Below are 24567 nucleotides of genomic sequence, written 5' to 3'. Positions count from 1 at the left end.
GTATTCACTTTTTTCATCAAATAGCCTGTTATTGAAATTTGTCACTTCTGAGACTCCATACAATTCAGTGTAATGTATAATAGTGTTAGAGGGCACAAAATGAAAAACACTAGATGAGCTTTGATCAGCCTGCTCAAGAGGCAGAACCACTGCTCAACCACTACTGTCCCTGGAGAACCTAATTTCTTTTTTCTTTAACCTAAATATTCCCATTACAGTCTCTTAAATGACTGAAAGACTGTAAATCACTGGTAGCTCAGAGGCCAAAAATGGTCCCTGTGCAAATATTTTTTTTTTTACCTCAGTCCACAAAACCCATCACTATGAGTTAGAGGCTGCAGAGGTGAATTAATCTACCATAAGTTTGATTTTTAAACTTTCTTTATACTCTCCATTCAAGTATTTTCGCGTGTGGGACTTGATTGTGGTGGTATGATGGCTCAGGGGTTCACATTGTTGCCCTACAGCAACAAGATCTATTATTGAACCTGCTGGCCTGTGTGTTTGCATGTTCTCCCTGTGTCTGTGTGATTTGCTCAGGGAGCTATGGTTTCCACCCACAGACCAAAGACATGGTGGACTGGGGACTCTAAATTAAATGCATTGCATGTCTATTTGTATATACAGATGTGTATGTCCTGTGAATGTATACAGTACATCCTGTAATGGACTGTCCAGAGTGTACCTTGGATGGACTGTCGCCCAGTGGATGCTGGAAATTACTCAAGCCCCGATAGGCCTGCAGAATAAGCTAGCATAGAAAATGGATGGGAAACTGCATTTGGAAGAAGTACTGTATGTCACCCATGGGTAATACATTCTATTCTTTTGAATGAAATATAACTCTCAAAGGTTCGAGGAGACTAAGTGGATTGTCAAAAATATTTTTCTTGCACTGCAGTTTGCAAAACTTGGGTCTATGACAGTACACTGTCATTGATCAAATTTGAACTGCTGTTTCAATTAAAGCCACCTATTTCCGCAAGACTGATACTTGCCACTTCATTAAATTTTGTCATCATATGCTGAGCACATGCACTCCATGTTCGAAAGAAGAACCGAAGAAATAAGGATCCAACTATATGACAAAAGTACAGTCTTGATGGTATGTTGTAACATCTGTAATGTGACTTATGGTTACCAGATGACAAGAAAGTCAACGCTTTGTTCAAAGAAACCGGATAAAATGTCTGATAAAAGTAAGAGTGATTGATGATTGATGAGTCTGAAATATGTTTAATGCCAGACTTCTTTTTAAGTGTAAGAGCTGGGCAGAGCCCTTATGAAACATCTGTCAGAAGCTATGATTTTATAGAAATGTGGAAAGAAATCTACTCTGTAGATTTTGTTAGGGACCTTTACATTTAGCAAATCCTAATCATAAGTAAAAGAGTGAATATCTCTTATAGATAGCATTTTTTCGAAACATTTGGGTATCTTCGATTGAGCCAAGCAAATCAGCCTTATTGCATATTTTAAAGGGTTTCTTTTATTATTATGTATCTTTTTAGTTGGAGCACTTTCACCTTGTTTGTTGTGTGTACGTATTGATGAAAGTTTCTCACCAGTTTCTCAGAAGATCTTACCTGTGCCTCCTCTTGACCTTGTTCGCCAGGAAGTATTTGCATTTATGCTGTAGTTATTGCAGCGCCATCCTGTGACTGGGAGCACAAATCTACACTTACACCATTGATAATAATGCAAGTTCTGGTCATTACATCCATCAAAAACTTCTACTTTTTCCATTAGTATCTTTATTTTGTTCAGGACACCTTAGCTGGAGCCCCCGCTCCGGAAAAAAGAGGAACACCTTTGTTGCTGATATATTAAGTCTGAGCTATGGTAAGTGCTTGTGCCTTTAAGCGATGAGAGGTTTTTTTATACAGCATTTATATACAGCGTCTATACATACAACATTCACACCAACATCGGTGCAATGGGCATGCCGGTCCACATACACACACCAATTTTTCTTGACTTAAAAAAAAGAAAAAGAAATAAAGAGCAGGGAAACAACGAGAGAAATACATACAAGCATTAACAAGAGATTCCAGAAAGCACCAGGTTCAAGTTGAAAGGAAAAAATACGAGCATGCATATAAATCTTTGGGAATGGCTTCTGTTTAAAACATATATGGTTTATTCTACATTTTTAGAAGCTATTTTCACCTTGCTTTTTTTTTTTTTAAATGGAACAACATATACTAGGAGAGGAACAGGGGATGGAATGTGATGAAGACAATTGTAAAAAAAAAACAAAAACAAAAAAAACACCCAGAACTAAATCAACACTGAAGCAAGCACAAGAAATCACAATGTGATAGAAGTCACGGTTGCTTTTATCTCTACTTGAATTGAGTACAATACAAATAGAAACTCGGAGTTCTTTCAAGGAGCGCAGCATGGTAATGTTACACTCTGAATGTTACACTCTGAATGCTATTCCTATTACACAGGTAATATCTAGTACATTCTAGTATACCAGTTGTTAAAGGTACTGTAAAACACAACCCCTTGCTGCCTGCTCTACAGGTCAGCTTTTGTATAATTCATACAATGGCTAATGGTCAAAAAAAAGTCAATCAAACTGGGATTTATAAACATTTTCCACTGAGTGAGATTTCAAATCTTTTTGGATGGGGTCTAACTCTGAATTTCATTTTGTCCACTGAAGGAATTTTACATATTATGCACAATAATATGTTACAGTATGAATAGTAGAACATATTTGCAATGTTAATGCTGACTTAACCGATTCTATGAGTGATGTGCTGTGTGTGAGAGCATCACCATTGTATGCTGTTTTTTGCCGTAAGCTGTGTGTATTACTCTTGCACCAACCTTGAAGCTAAATAATGCTGTTTTTGAAAATGATATGTTGTGTTTGAGGTCCATGTCCACTGAAGTTTTGAAATGAGTGTGTGGATTAATGACATCATCATGTATGGGGAGGCAGTGATGGAGGGGTCAGTGTTGAAGGGACTGTGGTCAAACACGCACACTTACAAAACTTTCACACACTCATTTACAAACACACACTTCCTCGTAGAGGGCCGGGGCGCTCTACTTCTTCCTGTAGTTGCCGAGCTGGATGGCGGAGCGGTCGAAGACGCAGCGGAAGGTGATAGGCTGAACTTCCCAGTAAGGCACAGGGTTGCTGAACAGGCTGATGCCAGAGTACATGGCCTTCTTGGTGTTGAAGCCAGGAGGACAGAAGTCTTCTGTTCCAACAGCAGCAATCTTGTTGACATGGAGGTAGACCACCTAGAGAAGGGATTTAAATAATGACAATGTTTGGTCACTGACTGGGACTGGGCAATAATTTAGTTTTTCCAAAATATAGCAGATAAAGAAGATAATAATAAGTCATCAGACAGTAACAACTCTGGAAAACCGCATAGATTCTTTTCTTCTCAGGATGTTTTACTGAAAACAAAAGGAAGAGGACTTCCTGGTACTTTTGATGTCCATAAACAACAGAAGTCAATAAAAGGCAGTGATGAATATAGATAGTGGCTAAAATAAGAACAAAAGGAGAGAAGTGCCACAAACTCACTGGGATATACAGTATAATGCTGATTACAGATTGCAAAGCCACTGATTCAAAACACCCAAACTATACGTGGAGAAATGTCACAATGAATCACGATTCCCATCATATATAATGGAATATGCGAAGTTGAAAAGACAAAGAACAAAACCAGATCTTAAAAACATGAAAAACTAAGCATCTCATTAAGTCCCTTTGATTATGTAGTTCCTAAAATAAAACTCCTACTGACAACCTGCTTTCAGCTGAACCACATTGTAGTCTCTTAGAGAAGGCTGGACCTTCTATTAATATCCTCATGAGGTTGTAGTTCATTTTTTAAGTTTTTAATTCTTGAGTTTCCATATAAAACACCCTATATTTGAAATGGTTGGTTGTTATGTTAAAGATCTCCCCTATTCATATTTTAATGTCTGTCTTTTGCTTCATCCTGTCAGTACTGCTGCCGTGTCCCAGTTTTCCGATTGGGAAAAACATTAGCTTACTGTAAACTGTTCACAATGATCTAGAAGCCTTTTCTTCATTTTCTGACTTGTTTTGTTACAGCTACTGAGATCAAAGCCATTACAACGATTGGGTTCACAAACTACCTGCACTAAGATGTCTGAAAAAGTAGGTTTCTGTTATATTACAGGTTATCTGTGCAGTGGTTCATTTGGAGTGAATATATAATCCCAACCAACAACAGGAAATAACCCTGAAATACAAGGTTATATGAGGATGGGACTGATGCAGCAGTTACTCGGGCTTGAGAAACCTAATAAAATGAATTGAAGCTAAACTAAAGTTGTAGGGCCCGGCATCAGATCTGTTTAGACTCCCCTTTGCCGCCAAAATCTGCAACACTATAGTATCAGTCTACCAACACTCTACTCAGTAAACAAACTAAGTGAATCCATGTGGCTTTTGTTATGGAAGCCTTGGTCCACTTGTAATTGGGTAGTGTGAACCTAAACAAATCAAATGCAAAAATGCAACAAAATAAACTTTTCCAGCACGGTTTAGATCAGAGAAAATGAGCTGTGTGTGATCACACCGTAAGAAAATGAGTGACAAAACTGTAATGAAGCAGAGTTAATTTGCTGGAACTAAATGTTTGTAATAACAATCTTCCTGTGATAACATTGTGTATTCAAACCTAGATTAAAAACATTATATACAATATATATATACAAGCACTGTAATTCTATTATTAGAAGAAGAAACCAGTATGTACCTGGATGTACTTATGGTCGGGCAGGCCAGAAGGAACGCTGGTCAGAGCATTATTGTCAAGGTGCAGTTCTCGCAGGTGGGGGACGTTAGCCAGTGAGCCATTTTCCACAGAGCTGATCTCATTGTAGCTCAAACCCAACCTGTGGGGAAAAAAATCAGAAAGTAGATGAGACATGGAAATGTGCAAGAACAAGAAACACACCAATTACATTAGTATCAAAACCTACGTAGTGACAACAATGTTTATCTCCTCCTCTTAGTGTTATTAGCTAGTGAAACAGAAAGAAAAAAAATAGTTGAGGAAATTAGGATATGGAAAAGACTCTACACACCTGTAATTGAGGCCATTACTTTCCCAGTCTATTACTTAATTATGAGAAAATGGAAAATAAATCCATGCTAAGCTCATATCCTCTCTAACACACTCTACTAGCGCTGCATCAAAGCCCTCTTTGTTCTAGTTTGGTTTGCCATCTTTGGCACAGTCTGAACCGTGATCTTATAAACACAGTGTATCTAAATTTTATGAGCAAACCAGCTATTTTGATTATCCACAAACTACTGTTTAGGTTTTAGGTTTTGTTACACTTAAAGTGAGGTACCCAGCCAACATTCCAAGTGAAGTTATTCCAACACATCCTCATAATTAAACGACCACATAGGTTGATTGTACCATGCGCTCCAGAACAACCCATAGGAGCATTTTCTAATGTGCCGCTTCCATCGGTGCTTTCCAAAACCGTTACAATACCACTGTTAAAAAATAATTATGTTTTATGGTGTGACAATGCTAGGGTTAGGGAAAGCTCATGGTTTGGGTTAAAATGATCACTTGAAATGCGGTGTGGGTAAAGTTACTACTTCCTTAAAGTTATAGACAATTGTAATTACAGTTTTTTTTTAAAAAAACTGATGAAACAGCGGTCTCCTGAAGCTAAGTCCACTTTTTGCCATCTTCCCATCCAGCCATCCACCCGACCCACCTCCTCGGATTATGGAAATTTGTCACCTTATATTGACGTCATTTGGACTGCGTCACTTCTCCATGTCATAATTACTAAAGCCACTAGATGGCATCTGTCACTCAAATGTAACTATAGGTCGTTTTTGCTGGCTGAATTTTCGACATATACTGTAGTTTTTCTTTTGAGGACGGGTTGAGCTATTCACACGTCAAACCAGAGAAAACATGAGACAGCATGACAAACTTTGAGATAACATAGAAGAGAAACTGAGTAAGAAATAATGCATCTTCTTTTGTGCACCATGGGGTTTTTTTTTTTTTGAAGCGAGGCTGTAAATTTTGAAAGATGAAAAAACACAGTCTTTCTCATTCAAATAAAAAGATGAACTTGTGAGTAATAAAATGCACTTTGCTAAATTCAGTTCAGCAAAGGCGTTTTCTCTCTGCAATCTTACTTGGTGTAGTATGATCAGTAGTATGGTGGCTTATGCTAGCGAAAGTTAGCAAACCAAAGATCGATACAGCTGATTAGACGTCATTATTCAGTCAATTTGCTGAGTTTATGACTATTTGTGCTACATGTCAGCATGGTAAAGATAAACATTTAAATGGCCACTTAACAGAAATGAAACAACAAGTAACCACATTGCACATCCCCAGGAGACATGACTCAAGAGAATCTTAAATGAAGAGAAATGCAATGCACAATTAACCTGTAATTGCCTCACTTTAAAACTCAAAGTAAAAAAAAAGAAATGAAAAGGCAATTATAGATTCATGTTAAAAAAGAGAGAGTCATAATTGTCATTACTTAGCCAGGTTCTTCAGGCCCTTGAGGCTATCAGCTGTAATCTTGGTGATTTTGTTTCCATCCAGGTGGAGCTCGGCGAGAGAGCTGGGCAGACCTGGCAACACACAGGACAAGGATTACCACCAGAAACAAACAAAGTGACGTCAACAGTGACATTTACTTTAGCTTATATAACATTATGAAACTGACAGTAACACGGATAGTTGTAGCAATTTGCAACATTAGATTTCAGCTCAAATGTGCTGATTAGTTATCAAAGAGTGGCTTTTTCCAAGTCTATTAAATCCTAAATAAATACTAAATAGATCAGACATGCTCCCACCCTAAAATAGGCTTGTTTTAAATTACTTTGCAGAATTATTTGTGTTTTTTCACATTGAGCCCATTGTTTGCTTACATCCAAACATCCTTCGAGAGGATGGTTGTTTTGGTTTGGATTCACTGGATAAGACTTGGATTAAGTCAAATCCTCTCATTTAGGAATTATTTGTGGAAATAGACATCAGCGCTGTACCTTTGGGGATCTCTGTGATGTTAGTGTCTGCAATGCGAATGTAAGAGACTCTTTTCAGGTCACCGAAAGCTTCGGCTTCAATTCCTGCGCTCTTCAGAGGGTTGGACCCGAGCTCTGAAAAAAATAAAAATAAAAAAAAATAATGAATGAGGAGGAAGATTAGATCTCAGGAAGAGGAAAGAGAATAAAGAGAGATAGAAAGAGAAAACAGCTGTCAAGGATCATATTTATAAGGTTAATTCATCTCCTGGTGTATTACAGGAAAAGAGGGCTGAGTCATGAGTAAACAGAGTCTTGGGCAAGAGAAAAGCTTGTGTTTGCAGTGCAGTCCTCTGCCACGCCAGATTCTCTGATTCATCACGGTGGGATCATAATTCTCATAACATCACATTTTAAGTTATTGAATCCACACTTTGAACTTAAGCTGAGCAATGATATTTTAATTTGTGGAACCAGATGTTTTACAAGTCAGAGATAATGTAAGTTGTCAAGTGAAGGACAAGCTAAGCGAAAAAAGAGGGGAAGAAGGTTAAAGGACAAATAATCTGTGATAAGTTTGTGAAAAACAAAACATATGTTGTATAACCATGTGCATTAACAGGCCAGCACAGTGTAGCAGTCTGTAATAGCCAACGTCATCATTACCAAACTGTGCCGTGTAAATCTTAACAGTAAAATAACATGGAACAAACTTTCCTTCTGGTCTTTTTCTTTCCAAATGAAAACCAACCCAATTTACCATTCCCACGCAAGTACCTACTTGAACAATAAATAAGATGACTGTTTACATCATTCACAGTAAAGGCCACAGTTGAAGTTCACCAGTAGGACCCGAGGCAGGTTGGGTATTTGCAAACACTTAAAACTTTTCAAGTGGGTCCATTACTTACTGTGGAAGGTTTTGAGCACTAATGTTTCTACGTAGTGTAATGAATCTTATGTTGTAAGTTTATTTTTCAGTAAATTGTCAAATAATCCTCAATTTATTTGTGTAGCACTTTGATTACATTTGATTACACTACAACATTAAACAAAGGCTTTGTGTCAGCTATCTGTAATAGTTCTTTCCATGAAAGCAGAAACGTAGTATACGTGGTTATATTTGTGACCTCATTCATCACCAACCAAACTTGCAGAAAACAGCAGTTTTCATCTTGAGAGGAATAAATGTTTTGCATGAAAAAAAGTGCCAAGGTGTAAATTCAAATTTTCACAGATGTGCTGAAGAGATGAACCTTGTTTGTCATGATGTTTCCAAAAGTCGGTGCAGTCAGAGGAAATATTGGATTCAGTTGGTTTCACCTCAGCTGCTGAACTGCAGCCATCCGTAAGATCACTGACAAACCTCTGAAGGCGCAATTTACTGCTGGAAGATATGTGCTGCTCAATGTCACACCTCTTAAAACTGCCTGTGCTACCCAAAAAAATATCTGCATTCTCAAATTATTCAGAAGGTGTTTTTATTTTCATACCCATGACGATGACATTGGCCATGCCCTGGAAGGAGGACTTCTTGATCTTGGTGATCTCGTTCTCATGGATGCGCAGCTCCTGCAGACTCTTGGGCATGTTGGAGGGCATGTCCTTTAGCAGGTTCTTAGACAGGTAGAGACGCTGCAACTTGGTCAGAGGGCTGAGAGCCTTGGCGTGGATGATGGTGATTTTGTTGTTCACCAGGATCAGAGCCTACATGGAAAAATGGCAGGAAGGTGAGAAACAAGCAATGAACTAGCTATTCTTCATGGTGTAGAGCTTCTAAAATCCACCACTACAACATTGTGTGTGTCAAAAATGTATCCAGTTTAATCCAATCTGCTTGTTTAAATTCAAATCACTGTTTAAAGTTTTATTATTATAGAATTTGAACTTTATGTGGAACTTAACATCATATGTTTCCTTTTCCACTTAGAAACATTCAGCCTTACAAATGCACCATAGGGTAGTTAATAACTTCTACTTTCCATGTTAGATTCAACAAAAGACATTTTTAGCTCTGTAGCCGTTAGATACTCCAACCCAGTGCATACTCTGTCAAGATGGAGGGCCAAGTTCAAGTCCACTCTGGAGTTGCCACTAATGCATTTTTAGACAAGTCTCTCTCCTCCTGTTTCACCCTGATATAAGCAGACACAAGGCAATGTGAGGTATGTGGTCCGTTCCCCTTGAGAGGCCCGTTACATTACGTGGAAACAGCTCTGGTCGTCAAACACAAGTATTTACTGCAAGCAAGAAAGCTACAGAGTTCAGAGGCGTGAGGCTGTAAGGCCTACGGGTGAATAGTTTCCATGCACCTGGTGACTGTGGGAGTGGTGGTGCTAGGATTCACTGGTTCTGGATAATAAAGGTAGGAGGAGAAGTGTGTTATGGGTGGCTAGATGGCGGTGATGGAAGAGAGAGTTGGGATGGCAAGTGTAGTGGAGTCAATGCTCCAAATTGTGGGTTGTTAAAAATTATTGAAAGTCCTTCCCAGCCAGCTTCCTGGAACAGTTTTCTCTTGATGTGCACTGACCATGCAATAAAATCCAACAAAATGGGTTTAATACAATATATTTCCCCATGAGGAAGGTTGAAATTGAAGGAGGGTTGTAGTTAGTGTTATGGTTACATAACAACAGACATTACATAACATTAGGAATAATGCACAGTGAACAGACATGAATCTCCATAGATGGAAGTAAAATGTCTCTTACATGAAGTCCTTTGAGGTTCTTGAAGTCATTCTCCTTGATCTCAGTGATCTTGTTGTTCTGCAGGTCCAGCAGGGTGGTGTCGTGTGGGATGTCCCCAGGAACGGCCTTCAGACCTGATGGAAGATTATCATGAGACATTATTTTATTTGATGTGGCAGCTTATGAATCTGAGTTTGAGGTGAACTGGTGACAGCCCTGGTTACCCATACTCTGACCTTAACAGGAAGTTTGTTACCTATTGGTCTCAATGATCATGGTTGGAGTCTTTAATTGCCGGTTTCTGTCAGTTTAAACTACTACTGTACGTTAAAGGCCTTTTTATTTCTTTTGTTATTGAGAGATGTCTGTATATTGTTTTTTCTCCTTGCTTTTTTCACCAGTTAGAAGTGAGCAGGGCTCAATTGGAAATGTTTAACTTAAAACTGATTGTTTCATATTTAGTCGAGAATATTTAATGTTATAGAGAAACCCTCATTTTCAGGTGCTTAAAGTTGCTTAAAACTGTTTGAACTGAAGCGGATCAAACCGGGAGGAGCAGGAAATAGTAATCACGTTTGCAGTAGCGACATTGTGAAAGAACAGTCTTCTTTGTCAACGTAGCATGCCACATAAAGTCTCAATGATAGAAGCAGAATGTGTTTTATGGTGACATTCCAAAGGGACCAAATAACTATTTGATGTGCTCCAAGGCACATGTGGTGGAAATGGACCTTAAAACAAATTTCCTTTGGAGTAAGTAAGCGGCTGCATACCTGGACGTTGAGCTCACGCTGAGATCGTTTTGCTTGGACTTTAGCATGGCACATTATGACACACAAAATGGCATCCGTAGTAAAAGGTTAAGTGGACTGTTTTGGAGAAATGAGCAAAGGCAGCCGGGCGTTATGGTGTTTGCTCTTATGCATCTGTGTTAAGACAAAAACTATGCTGAGATTCAAGATGGCTAGTTTACATTTCAGAGGAAGAGGTGTAGAATAAACAGTTTAACAAGGGAGCTTACACTTTCTATCTCCTGAGATCTACATATAGATATTTGGACATATCTTGTCTTAAAAGCTTGTGATGACTTCTGTTCAGCTTGTCCAAACAATACTTCCAGTGAGGTTTGCTTTTCTGTCAGCCTTTCCAACTCGACTGTGGATGTCCCACAAACCCTCACAGCTGTTTGTGGTCACCGCCATCATTACGGCTCCTCACTGTATATCTCTACACTCACACACACACACCTACTCTTTTTTCTTCGTATTGTTCTTCCCTAAAGAAGATATCTCAGTCTCAGCTGTTTCGATTTAGACCTCTCTGTTTTTTCTTTTCTTTTTTTAAGTGTGAGTACCCCAATATTAAATTCATCTTCTTCACAGACATTCTAGCCATTGTAAACAGTTTCATATGGGTCCGTTACTGTGTGCAGTAACACTGTAAAGTCAAGGAGGCTAACTGTATTAGTTTTGTTTTTACAGATCTTTGCAGAATAATAGAGTTTTTTTTTTTTAAAGATCGCTTAAAATTAAATCCCCCTGACTTTTTGTCCTTGTGTATCCGATTTGTTCCATTTCCTGCTCTAAGAAGACACTCTTCATTACAATTTACAGTGAATGATATCCTCTTGTAAGAAAAACAGCTCAGAAAATACCCCCAGCAGCAAACTGTGAATAGATGCCTGGATGAAAAATGCAAATGAACTGCTTATCATACCCTCAAAGTAACCTAACTTAAACCTAACTTCCACCACAAAAAGGTCGTTTTTAATAGTATTAATATGATTTTTTTGTCTTTTTAAATAATAACAATGAAAGGAAATACATTCCTAGATTTTTGAAAAATAAAAACTGAAGGTTATAGAGTTGTGTCAGGCCTTGCTGACCTGTTCACTCTCAAATATTTGAACCACCTGCTCAACCTACTACAGTGAGAAGTCTTTTTGTACACTGAATATCACTTTACTGCAGTGACACTACACTTCATCAGTATCCCACACAAATGCTTGGGGTTATGAAACAAAATGATAAAAATCTGTGATAAAAATCTGACAGTGCAATAGTAACAAGTACATGAACTGATTGGTTGGTATAAAGGATTTGAATGTCATGTTTCAGTCTGCGTCTCACTTTCTTGGTGATCGTCACTTGGCAGGAAATAAACATGAAAAATGGGACTTTGAGTCTAGACCCCACTTTTATAGTCACTATTAATCACTTCTTTTTAAAGCAAAGTGATTGGGATATCAAGCGTATGATTGCGTTGGACTGGACTGGACTCATTTTCAGCACATCCAAGCATTAATGACAGTGTTTATGTAATTTCCTCTCCTTGTCTGGCGCTGCGGGCCAAGTTACACAAGATGATCTGGCTGCATCATTAAAGGATGGATTTCCTCGTGGGATTTAGTAAATTTGAATTTTTTGCTAGGTCATTCAGAACCCAAGTGTGGGTACATGTTACGTGCGTGCCCACACAATCACTGCATATAAAAGATACCTAATGCTGACCACCATTCGGTTAAGGTAAAACTTTACACTTCCAAGCAAGAACAAAAAGCTGTTGTTTCAGGCTATTTATCAGCAAAACCCCTTTTCGAACAGAATTTGGCAAATGTAATCACAACTCATTTGAACCTTGGCCTAAATTTTTTCTCCTGAACGTTTTAGCTGTCGTCCTGCCAGCTGTAAACTCACAAAGAAAAATCCACATCTACAAAAGCCAAAGGATGATTTGGGATGGTGAGCAGACCCCTGCGCTTCCAATACTTGTATGTGTGTGTCTATATATGTATAGACATATGTTTATTCCTGCATTTGTCTGAGTGTGTGCTTGCGTGCATTGCTAGCAGGTCTGGGGAACAGATGGAGGCTCATGGCCAACAGTGCTGATGCAGGAGTTGAGAGTCCTGCCATGGAGCTACGTCTCCAGGGAAAGTGCTGCTGCTGACTGAGGCCCAAGCTGAAGCACTGATGTAATGGAACCCGCCGTTTCCTGAACATCACTCTCTCCAACTGTCTGTCTCTCTGACTGCCTGTCTGTCTCTCTGACTCTTCAGCCACCTGCCCATGTGGTTCTGCCTGTCTGTATGCATACTCTGCTTATTCTTCACACTCTCAGTGATTGTTGTGCTGGAGACATCTATTTTTTTCACAGTTTCAACTATGTCCCTCATTCATTCTGCTTTTGGTAAGATCTTAAAATGAAAATGGATATAAACTGGGTATATCTGTCTACTTCTCTTTAGTTTACGGTCATCCTCCCAGTTTCTCCCCCTCTGCTCGTGACCCTCCCTTTCCAAACAAAAGCAGAGCCAAAAAATGATCAAACCCAACTGTGCAGCGAAGCACTTTAGTTCAATATACAAAAGTAAATGAGTTCAGGGACTTTTCTATGACCAAGTCTGTGAGATGACTCAGGCTGTTGTATATGCTATACATCAGATTAGACAAACACAGTCAATAAACTCCAAACAACTAAGACGACAATTCAGTAAATTGTTGTGAATGTGCTGAAGTAAAAAGACAGTTAGGTGATTGTAGTCTTTTATCCTTGACTGCACAATCTCTACATGGAAAAATGATTTCATTTTGGAACATTTGAGCTTGTTAAAACTGGGATTTGTTCAGGACTTTTCTCAGTCCAGACAAACCTTTAATCTTCAGCACTTTTTAATAAAAACCCCAATTTCCTCAGGATGGACAAATAATGCAACATTGATATGACGCTTTTGCTATGGGGGAATTCACAACGATGCAACAACGTAACGTCATACACCCTTCTTATGACTCTGTGGGTTTGGGTGGACGGAGGAGACGACCAAGCTTGTAAAGTCAGTGACTCTCTATGCTCATAACACCAGAAATGCCACTCAGCACAGTAAAAGTACAGTAAAACTACAGCATACACCCTTCTGACCTCTACATCTGATCCATTAGAGTGAGCTCGTTTGATTGGAATCTAGGCCAGAACCACAAATGGAAGAAACAAGAAGAAAATGGAAGATGTGAACAAGAAGCTTGTGACATTATTTTTCTGAACTTAACAATTAAAATCAAGGTAAAATGTGCTTAATGTACCACCAGTACTTAAATGTGATAATGCAAACAAATGTTCAAGATGAATGATAGATTTTAGTGGTATTGTAGTGATATTTGTCAAAGTTAAAACCCCGTTTATGAAGGTTTAAGGGCCCTGATATCAAACATAATATTATCTGCCAAAGCTGTGATTATTTCACACAAGTTTTTTCTGAATTTGTGTTTTTGTTTGTGATTTTCTCACTGGTTTGAAGTGGGCAGGACCCCATCCTTATAATACCCCATAAGGATGAAGTTTTTTGAGCATTAACTTGGATCACTGCAGCAGCAGCGTATTTGTATAAGATGTTTTCATGGAGTTGTAGTATTACTTGAACACTGCAGTATACTCAAGAAAAAAAAAAGTGCAGAACTTTTCTATTAATTATAAAGTTTTGGATAGAAATATGTGAGTAGTTTATGGGACTGTAAATTCCAACATGCAAGCTCTCAGCTGATCTACTACCATAATACTTTGATTGCCACCTGCAAATACCTACAGTACATTCCTGTGTCTGTGCTGCATGTTAAAAATTTAATTATGTGTATTAATGTTCTAAAAAGTCAAGAAAGAATCCCACACACAGATCTGCCAAAGAGCTTCCTGCTCCACACAGTTTTGTGTTTTGTCCCTGATGGTTTCTCCAATGCACAGTAAGACCTTTCATTTAAGAGCACTGAAGCACACCTTTTACTGGTTATTAATTATCTACAATTATACACTTGTGGAGTATCCAGATTGAAGCCTAATGCAAGTGTGGGGGTGCCTTGTCTTACCGAGGTCAGAGCACTGGATCACACGCAGGTGGCACTGGCATCGGAAGGGGCAGCTGGGTCCGACAGGTGCATGAGGCAAAATTTCCTTTTCTGGAGTCTCATCAGGCAGCAGACCTGATGCCTCCGCCTCATCCATCATGAAGTCTAGGAAGCCAGACTGGCGGAAGGGCAGAGCCCAGCAGGCAGTGACCAGGAGCAGAGAGAGACAGGCCGACCTCATGGTGCTGCTAGCAGGAAGCCTGGAGGACAAGAGGACACAGATCAAAGGTTTGGATGGATAGACTTTCAAAATAGTCTGTCTATGATTAGTTTGGAAATGTCTATACTCTGTTTAACTATCTGTTTCTGGTTATAAATGTAATAACCAGAAAGAAAGTTTGCAGAGGGAATGAAGAAAAAAAAATACTTGAGGTTTGGCAGTGAATCAAAGTCTGTAAGAGGGATGTAGTGCGAGAAAGACAGAACAAGACACATGGATTGAGGTCCAGAGGAGTAAAGGGTAACAGTGAGAGGTTGAGGGCAAGGGGGAAGAAGGTTAAATGCTCGGGTGTAACAATTTAATGACGTTGGTCAAATAAGCTATTTAACTGGTTAGTTTTGGGTAGAAGGCGAAAGGTGATGGAGCGGGGACTGGCGAAAGCGAAATGAGAAAATTACACAATACTACTTTGTCAGAAGGTACAAGCCTTTAGGGTAGATACTGATTATGTTCCTACAGAGTAAAGACCAAACAAAAAAAGACCTATTCCACTTGTAGTTATACTTAGGTCTGAAACTTTTAATTCTGGCTATGCAATATAATACAGTAATTCCCAACTTTGTCAGACAGCTCTGTCAGATGAACTCATCATCAGCACCTGTCATGTTCCAAATGTGTTTATTAGAATTTTAAAATGATTTTAAACTGGATGTTATTTAACACTATTGATTTTATAAAAGTATGGTACCAGTCAAAAGTTTAGTTACTGTATATATTGATACTATAATGTTCATATAATTGAATTGATGATGTTTAGGTTGGTTTGATCAAGTTTACATTTGTACTAGTACCACTAAAAGTACTGGACGTTTTAACCATTTATCCATTACTTTTAGCTATTTCAACATTTATTCATTAACTATTTGATCTGTTCATCAACTTAAGCTTTAGCGTTTGCTTTTTTCGCTGGCTACACTCAACTGCAACAAGCAGTGTTCGGATGCTACAGCTGACTTATAATCGTTGCATGCACGCCCTGGCAACTGCAGAAGTACTGCCCGAGGTACAAGTACCCCTGGTTGGTAATGACTGTAAGATTCAACTGTCTCTTTTGGTGTTGGTTCATCATTAAAAGAATTTTTGTCTTTAATGCACATTCCGTCAAAATGTGCCAAATTACATAGACACAAATGTAAAGTATATGCCTATGTAATTTGCTTTTGCAGCAGAGAAAGATGTGACATTGGCTGCTGCAAAAGTAACATCTGCATTAGCTTTTACAGTGATACACATGGGATACATAAAGGGAAACTTTGTGGCTGCCACTGTATACCACTAGGTAATTTTTTCTATTCAAAAGTAGTGAATCACAGCAATCATTTATTTGCCATTTAAGTACTTTATCATCTGTGTGTGTTAAAAATACAGCAAAGGAGCGAAGAATCTACTGTTATAGTAAGAGCAACAGGGAGAACCCTGTTTCATTGTCCAGTGGCCTATTTCTAAACACAGCCACAACCCTGCTGACACATACACACACACGCTCAAATTCATAAAACTGTGCGGACATCCACACAAACTCCCTGACCTTTTACACACACACACACACACACACACACGCGCACATACACGCACATACACACACACACACGGACGCAGAGTCTCAAAAACCCAGCAATCTGCTTGTCATGCATAAAGCCAAGAGTTGCTCGTTCCTTCTTGGTGCCACAATAATTGAAGGGCGGATATGAGCCGCAGCTGCTAACAACTGATTTGGGAGCAGCCGGCCTGCAGTGGACCTTGACCTGAACATCATGACCAGGATGATGAAACTGACCCAAAACCAGTCAGTTGGCCAGAGCTGATAGTGATACTGGCCATTTTTTATATGGTCTGTGTGCATAATTATGATGCACGTGTGCTGTATCTTTGCTTGCTTTGAGTGTGTATTTGAGCATTTGAGTGTGTGAAATATTTGCATATTTTAAGGTGTAAATGCATATGTGACCTTATTATACATGCAATAATATTTGAGTTTTTAGCAGTGTGTGAGAATGAGAGAGAAAGCAAGAGTAAGAGGTGATGTGCTGTAAATCCAGGTTAAGGTTATATCAGGTCATTGGGATCACGGCTCAGAGTGACTCTTAACATGAGCAGTAATTATAGTCGTTGTCCACAAAACAGCCACTGCTCTGACACACTGTACAGCTTCAGTCCAGTGGTTACAGTATGACCACGTTTGAAATCACTTCCATTCAGAAGGGACTTGCTTGCACTGGATAAGATATCTCTGCCTTTTAATGTTTCTATTTTACTTTTGTCCTGTTGCTATGAAGCTGAAAAAACTTGAAAAACTATCAAAAGAGTGATTTCATAAGTCGACACTTAGCGCCTGGAATTGTGTCACACAATGTTTAAGGTCTTGATGCAGTTTTCCATGCAGAACTTTTGCCATTTCGTCTCACTTGGAAACATGTAGAACAAAGAGCTCCAGCCTGAACATACAGTAGATCCAGAGAACATGTTGTTCCAGTCTTCTTTACAGACTGAGTAATCTTGGCTGTGTCAGGCTCTCTTATCTCAGCGTAGCTCAAAGCCCAATCCAATGAAAACCTTGTCTGCAGACTTGGCAGGAGCATTCTGTCGTCTTTTTGGATTTAGGGATATAAAGCACTCCTGGGTCAAATAGTGTTTGTAGATGCCTTTGATGGTTCGTTTTAACCTGCTTAGATGCCAGATGGGCTTGCCTTGTAGTATTATACATTAATTGTCAATACTTGAAAGTATTTGAAAGTCAGTTTATCAAGCTTTCTTTCGAGGTTCAGATGTTGTGAACTTCACACATCTGGCATGTCTTGCAGGCTGAAACATTCAGAATTATCTACAAAGCCAGTGCACCAGTTCTGGTCAAAGGATAAGAGATGCAGATGAAATAACAGAGGTTTCACCGCCCATTACTGAACCATATCTCCCTGCTTTGACCCATGGCCACAAGCACATAAACAGATATACATGCACATGTGCACTCATACAGGGTTTCAGATGGCCCTCCATGTGTCCTGCCATCAATCCATCAACCTTTTTCCATAAAGTTTTCAGCAGCTTTTAATCTGGGCGAGGCAGACAATAAGAAAAGGAGAGAGAACAATCTCAAACTAAACTACATGAGCATTTAATGGCCTTCAGCATTACTGCAAAGACAAGAATTGCTGCTACTTTGTGAGACATAATCAGGCCCAGGAGTTGATGAGAATAGGACAAGAATTTGAAATTTAACCAGGAAAAGGGAATTTAAGGGATTTCCAGGGGATTATTGTTTGGGACATTAACTCACAATTTGTAACCACAGCTTCAATATAAACTGTGAGTAATATCATTTAGTTCAGGGATTTAGGATTTGGGGATAGAAGGCTGTACATTGTGGAAATGTATTGCTGTGTCAACATGGAAGTGGTGAAATAATGGATATGTAGTCATCCAAGGTTTGTGAGCATGAACGTCACTCTAAATTTAAAACAAAAAATATGGAATTAAACTAAATTGCAATCTTTTCTAAAAAAAAAAAAAAAAAGCACTTCAAATTTAAGGCTTCTTCCAGCTTTTCCAGCTGGGATGAGCCTATGAGGACGATGCATGAGACAACCTGCTGTGCCCCAGGCGTCTGGTTTTCATTACCAGTCTGCTCAGTTGTGTCCACAGGCCCTGCAGGATGACCTGCTCTAAGACGATACCCCCACCTCCATGCACGCACCTGAAAATCTACTGAACACATGACACAAGCTTCTCAAACAACACACACATGTGTGTGTGCTAAACCCAGAGGGCTGCCAACACAGCATGCTGGGACATGACTTGACCATGCAAACTCTACATCTTGCCAGTATCAGCATTTCCATTGCCCTCAAAGGAGATGCAGCTTTCTGTTGTGAGATAAAAGCAAATTCCCCTTATCAATTTCACTTTCACAGCGGAACACTAGTAATCACAATCAAGATGGAAATCCAACCTTGATGTTACAAAAGGTGGTTTTGTGCCCCGCAGCTTAATATGATCATTTCTTCAAAACGGTGCATCACTGAGATTAAACTTTGATATATTTTTGCAGTGATGTATTGTAGCCTCGCTTTGCTCCATTTTACAGACAGACCATGTCAAGCCTACAACCTACTGATAGCATTCCTTTTAAAATGGGGTTTAATATTTGGCTATTACCAATTGTTGAGTCGAACATGTACAGTACAAATCAAACATCTATATAATTTGTATGAATATATGCATAAAACCTACAGTAATTGCATTAAACTGGTCTCCCAAAGGTTCTTTTCATGATATATCAATTCAGTCTTCATTTGTGGAACAAGGCCAGTATCACATTGTGGTGTGGCTCCATGCCAGCTTACAAGATGAAAATGGGACAGGCTTTATTCATAGGAAGTGGACTGACACTAATCAGTGTCAAAAAATTGGTACACAATCTAGTTCCCTACTGATTGATTTTTAAAAAACAATGCAAGACAGTCTGTCTCTGTAAACCCTCAAACACATGCAAAATCGGATGAACAAAGGCAACTACAGTTCTAAAAATGTAATGTTCGGCTTTGTGGCGACTTCTGTTAAACAGGATTTGGATCAGGATGTTTATTTTTCATTTATTAGGAGTCTTCACTGTTTCTGAACTTTGATCACTTAGGAAATCGGAAAAAAGTCTGTTTTGTAGATGTGTGATGGTCACATTGTGATGAAAGGGATGCACCCACTGGCACTAAAAAGTGCCAGTGGGTGCTTGTGAAAGTACTTTGAATGCATGTGTGGTCCCAGTAGGGAAAGATGTGTCAAAATGAAAAAAGGCACAAGCAGCTGTGAGAAAGTTTAGCTTGTATTTTCAAAAGATTTACTATCTGCCACATCCCAGAAAAAGACGTGGTACATGGTGCACGACTATCTCTGTTCTTCTCCCTTGTCTTCAAAAACCTGCGATTCATCATTTCATGTCTGACCAAGAAAAAAGGGGTGGAGGTTGACATTTCCTGTGGCGGCGGCATCCTTGTCAATTCTCCTGTCTTCCTCTTTCGTCTCATTTCTCTCTCTTCCCTCCCTCTCCCTCCCCCCACCTCCCTCCCACCCCTGAGTCTGGCCCCAGCATTACTAATGATTCCCAGAAAGGAAGCAGATCTCGCATGAGGGAGTAACGTAATTTTCCCTCCTTTGCTTTGTCACTTTCTCCTCTTTGTCACTGCCTTTCATTGAAACTTCGAGCTGAGAAAAATCAATGAGATATCCGAGGAACCAGTACCACAGATCTTTCATGTAAACTTCTGCAGCATGAAAGAAACAGATTTGAGCACAGAGCACCACAATGTCTTGATTTTGGCAAATCCAACCTTATGCAATGATGGAAACAATATAAAGCAGACACCAACTACCATCCCAACCTCCACCACCCCTGTCCGCTACCTCCCCCTCCCCTCTAACTCTCCACAGGCCTGCGTCTGCCTCTGCAGAGCGTCTGTCAGCAATGAATCACTGGAAGGTATTTACAAGGCCACAGGACATTTAAAACACGTGTGGCCCTTTTAACCCTTCAGTAAATGAATGTGAGCTCCCCTCCCACGTGGTTGCATAAACACATAGGCTCAGACACATAAGCCTGATCAATAATGAAGTTAAAATGTGAAAATGAGTGATTTTACAAGCTCTTTCTTGGAAGTGGTCGGAGCAGTCAGTGGTCATTATTTTCAAGAAATTTCTGATATGTCTGGGGATTTTGTGAGTGAGAACATGTGTATCTGAAAATATGCAAAGACATGGCCAACAGACAATTTCAAAAAAGCCAAATAGTTCTTGTAATAGGCATTAAGCCAAATCAGTCTTGAAAATAGCTGTTCATTCTCTTATGTATGTATGCATGCAAAGATTTTGGCTTAGAGAATGCCCAAGACACTTCTTCTGACCACTACAATCAATAAAAATTCTTTATGCACAAAAAGAAAAAAACAAGTGTCAGAGTTATAGCTATTATTGAGAAATCAATTTAGGGTCTGCCTGTTGTTTGGAGCCATAGCATGAGAAAGCCAGTGAGTGGTTAAACCACATTTCAGCTGTTCCATGAGAAGAGCTGTCAGCCTGCCATCAACCTCAGTCCCATTATCACCAGTCTGCGCTGCAGAGACGTGGACGAACTGCCCAACCTTCTCTCCCTTTCTTCTCTTTCCATCTCCTCCCATTTTGTGCTCTTTCCTTCCCTTCCCCGGCTTCTCTCCCATAGCCTATGGTATTTTCTTTCTCTGTCTGCCCCTTAAAACTTTGGCCAGAAAGACTGACATGTGGAACTTTCTGGTATTCACGTGAGCAAAGGGGGGAAAAAGACTTCATGGCTGATGTCCATTCAATTCCATTGTTCTTTTAGTCTTTTTGACCCAGAGAGCTGAAGTCCAGATGGAAAAATGCAGCCCCTGAGTGCAAATCTGGGCCTTGTCTCCTCCAAACCTTCTGTTCACTCACTTCTGGTTCAAATGTTAAACATCTGCTCAGCTCAGCTCAAAACTATGAACTTGGGAAGTCGTTATTGCTCTGAATGTACAGTGTTTATGCCTCTTTTAGAGTCTATTTTATTCTAAGTCCCACTTTTCATTCTATTCTGTTTGCCTCTGTCTCTTTTTCCTTGTTCAGTTTCACTCCAGTCCACTCAATGCAATTCAGTGCAGCTGAGCCTTATTAGGTTTTTTTCCCTGCTGGCAAAAAAGGATGTAATGAGTTAGCTGAGAGTTGTGTGGTGGCTTGCCGGGAAGCCTTCAGACCTCTCTTTGATAGAGGAAGCTGTACCATTATGGGATTAATGGCTCTGTGCGTTGCCAGGTACATCTTTTTTTCATCTCCTCTTCAAAGCCTCTCACTTTAAGTTGCCCCTAGCAATTTGGGTCCTGTTCTGCTCCTCTGAAATCACAGCAGCAAACGCCACGGTGGGCAGAGAAGGTTCATATTGAGAAGAAACAGGGCCGCAGAGCAGACAGATAAAAGATTGGGGTTAAAAAGGTCTGGTTGCACTCCCAAATGAACTGCTGAAATGGAAAGTGTGAGAAGCACCGGAGACAACTTTTCTAATCAAAGTCTTGACAAACAGAAATGGGCTGAATCAACACAAGGAGATTCTGATTGTTGTTTCAGCTTTTTTTCCCCTCATTTGCTTGAAGACTGTCCAAACTCCAAAGGGAGAGAAAAAAAGAGGAAGAAAAAGAATGAAAGAAAGCTAAACAAAAAAAAAGAAAAAGAAAAGGAACAAATTAATGCAAGAAACCCAAATCTTTTCCACTGACGTTGCAAGTGATGAAAAAAAGAAAAAGTAAACAACTCAAGTAGAAAGAAAGTCTTCTGCCTTCTCTTCACTCAACCCCATGTCTTTATGTAAGCATAACAAATCAGATTCATTAGCTATGTATAAAACTAATGCTCCCATGGATATAACTTGAGGTATGCAGTGGGTTCCCATATGGGTTACATCCAAACAATCAACAAACTTGTGTCAAAACACTTCACTTGGTAAATTGCCACATAAAGCAACAAATTAAAAACTACAAGCCTGAAAAGTAAACTGCTGAAAGATTCAGAATGGTGGATACTTTAGAGATTTACAATGGGCCAGAAGAATAAGTTTTTGGCAGAGGAGTGAGGTACCAGCATCAACAGCACTACCACACCCCCTTTCCTAGCCGCTGCTCTTTTCACTGAGCTGCATGCAGATTGGACTGGAAATGATTAACATCCCTCATCACAAAGCTGAGAGTGCTGTGGGAACAAGATCTGGCAACATATCTGGAATATGCACAACACACACACACACACACACACACACACACAAAGGCTGCACAGAAGTACAGTAGAAGCAACATATTATATAAGGAAGAAAATTATGCACACTTAAAAAGACACACATATGCACAAAGGTAACTGCAAGAAAACACAAGCAGTCATCTCATCTTTGTGAAATAACATCATCAGCAAATAATGTGACCTTTTAAATCAGGAGTAATGTTTTTTTCATGTTTCCATTTGTATAAAAATGACTAATTGATAAGAAGTCAGTGTTGCAAGTCAATGTCACAATCCAGCAACAACCGAGCTATCCTCTTAAGAAAGTTCTCTATTTCTGTAAAAAAAAAAGGTCTGTGTGAAACCTAACTCAACCCCACATCACCCATTAATTTCCTACTTTTCTCTTTTCCCAGAGTTAAAGGATTAACCTACCTGTTCTCAGTAGAAGCAAGGCAAAGAGAGTTGAACTAGGCGAGCTTGACTCCCAAAATCCAGTCGAGTGGGGGGATGAGACTGTGAAGTGGCTGCGAGGGCCTATGGGGTAATTGGACTCAGAGCGCGTGCAGCCAAGATCAAGCAGGTGTGCTCTGTCACAACAAGGGGAGGAGAGAGAGAGAGAGGACGAGACAGGAAGAGAGACAGAGGAGAGAGAGGAGAGAGAGACAGAAGGAGGGAGGGGTCCGACCGCTGAGCTTCTCTCAGGACCGAAACAATTGGTGGAGAACTTCCCCCGTTCTTGCTGCGTGCTCCATAAACAGCTGGAAATGGAGAAGGGAGGAAGAAAAAAAAAAAGGGAGAGGGAGAATGCAGGAAAAGGGAAACAGGGAGAGGGAGCAGAGGGAGAAAAGAAATAAGAAGGATAAAGAAGAAGAGAAAGAAGCAGAGAGTTTGGAGTTTAAGGCAATAAGCAGTGATTTGGCTGGCAGCCACTCTCACTGTGACATCTGGTAATGATAGGTGCTGTGTGGAGCTTAGCAGAGAATGCTGCACACAAACTCTCTTTCTCCCTCTTTCACAGTCTCTCTGTCATTCATCCTCATTCAGTCTCTATACGGATTACCCCGAGGAAAAAACAAAAACACCATCCACCTACACACACACACACACACACACACACACACACACACACACTTTTGTCTAGTCTATTCAGATTGGCGCCTCCCTCCAGTAAACCTCCCTCACAGTTTTAACCCCATTCCCAAAATCTTGATTTGGTTTGTTTGTTTAGGTTGCCTTAATGGACAGTGGACTATTGGACTATTCTGGCCAAGAAAGAGGAGGAGGCTCTCAGAGGGACTATGTGGGGGGTCAACCTCGGCGCCAGACAAGTGCTTTCAAAAAAATATATTGGACAATTCTGCCAAACCGGGACTTCTGGTTTCCATTTAATGCTGACATTGGTAACACTTTATAATAACCATCATTAATAAATGGTAAATTGATAGTTAATTAAACTTGTTGTTTTACTGTTTGTTAATGATTAATAATTGATTTGTAAACGATCTATAAAGTTGCAATTGATGACTAAAATATTACATTTATGCATTTACATTTGTAACAGGTGTTATAAAATCAAAGTTTAGAAATCTTTGTATTAAGTTGAGTCCAATAACTCAACTCTGCTTATATCAAAAGTTCCTGATGACCCGCCCTGCTCCACAGAACCACATTGAGCTTGTTGTGCTGGCAGTGCTGATTCTTTGTTGCCGTCGGTTGTGTGTGTAGTCTCCCAGGAATTATATTCTACTTAAGACACGTAAGTAGGCTGTTTAGGCTTTTGTGTAGAGGTAACACTACAGGATGCAGCTGCAGGCTGTAACATGGAGGGAAAACAGAAACAGATATTTGGCAGAATAACTTTGGATTTAGTGCAATTTGCAGAAGGTAAATGCAAGTGTGTATAATTTTGACACTGTACTAATTTGATACCATTTGTAAAAAGTGTGATACTTATCGTGATAAGCATGTTAGCATGCTAGG

The 24567-nt window shown here is 39.6% G+C and overlaps 1 protein-coding gene across 1 annotated transcript; it reads right to left on the bottom strand.

The window, feature by feature from the left end:
• Nucleotides 1-2316: 2316 nt before the first annotated feature.
• On the bottom strand, nt 2317-23361 carry dcn (decorin). The gene is made up of 8 exons (XM_042403933.1): nt 23020-23361; nt 14580-14818; nt 9745-9857; nt 8527-8740; nt 7055-7168; nt 6541-6634; nt 4767-4905; nt 2317-3264 (listed from the first exon to the last, which is right to left on the bottom strand). Exons 2-8 carry the CDS (start codon nt 14797-14799, stop codon nt 3064-3066), a joined length of 1095 nt encoding a protein of 364 aa, XP_042259867.1. The 5' UTR covers nt 14800-14818; nt 23020-23361; the 3' UTR covers nt 2317-3063.
• Between the last annotated feature and the right edge of the window lie 1206 nt (nt 23362-24567).

Source organism: Thunnus maccoyii, chromosome 23 (assembly GCF_910596095.1).
Source record: "Thunnus maccoyii chromosome 23, fThuMac1.1, whole genome shotgun sequence".
Lineage (NCBI taxonomy): Eukaryota > Metazoa > Chordata > Actinopteri > Scombriformes > Scombridae > Thunnus > Thunnus maccoyii.
Note: the sequence above shows the minus strand (reverse complement) of the source record. Positions and strands in the feature narration are given on the sequence as shown.

Excerpts from the sequence above, each read along its gene's own strand:
- dcn (XM_042403933.1), bottom strand. The coding sequence starts at position 14,799 with ATGAGGTCGGCCTGTCTCTCTCTGCTCCTGGTCACTGCCTGCTGGGCT. Across the intron at positions 7,169-8,526 it reads GGCCAATGTCATCGTCATGG|AGCTCGGGTCCAACCCTCTG; the intron begins GTATGAAAATAA and ends TATTTTTTTCAG. Across the intron at positions 6,635-7,054 it reads CATCACAGAGATCCCCAAAG|GTCTGCCCAGCTCTCTCGCC; the intron begins GTACAGCGCTGA and ends GTGTGTTGCCAG.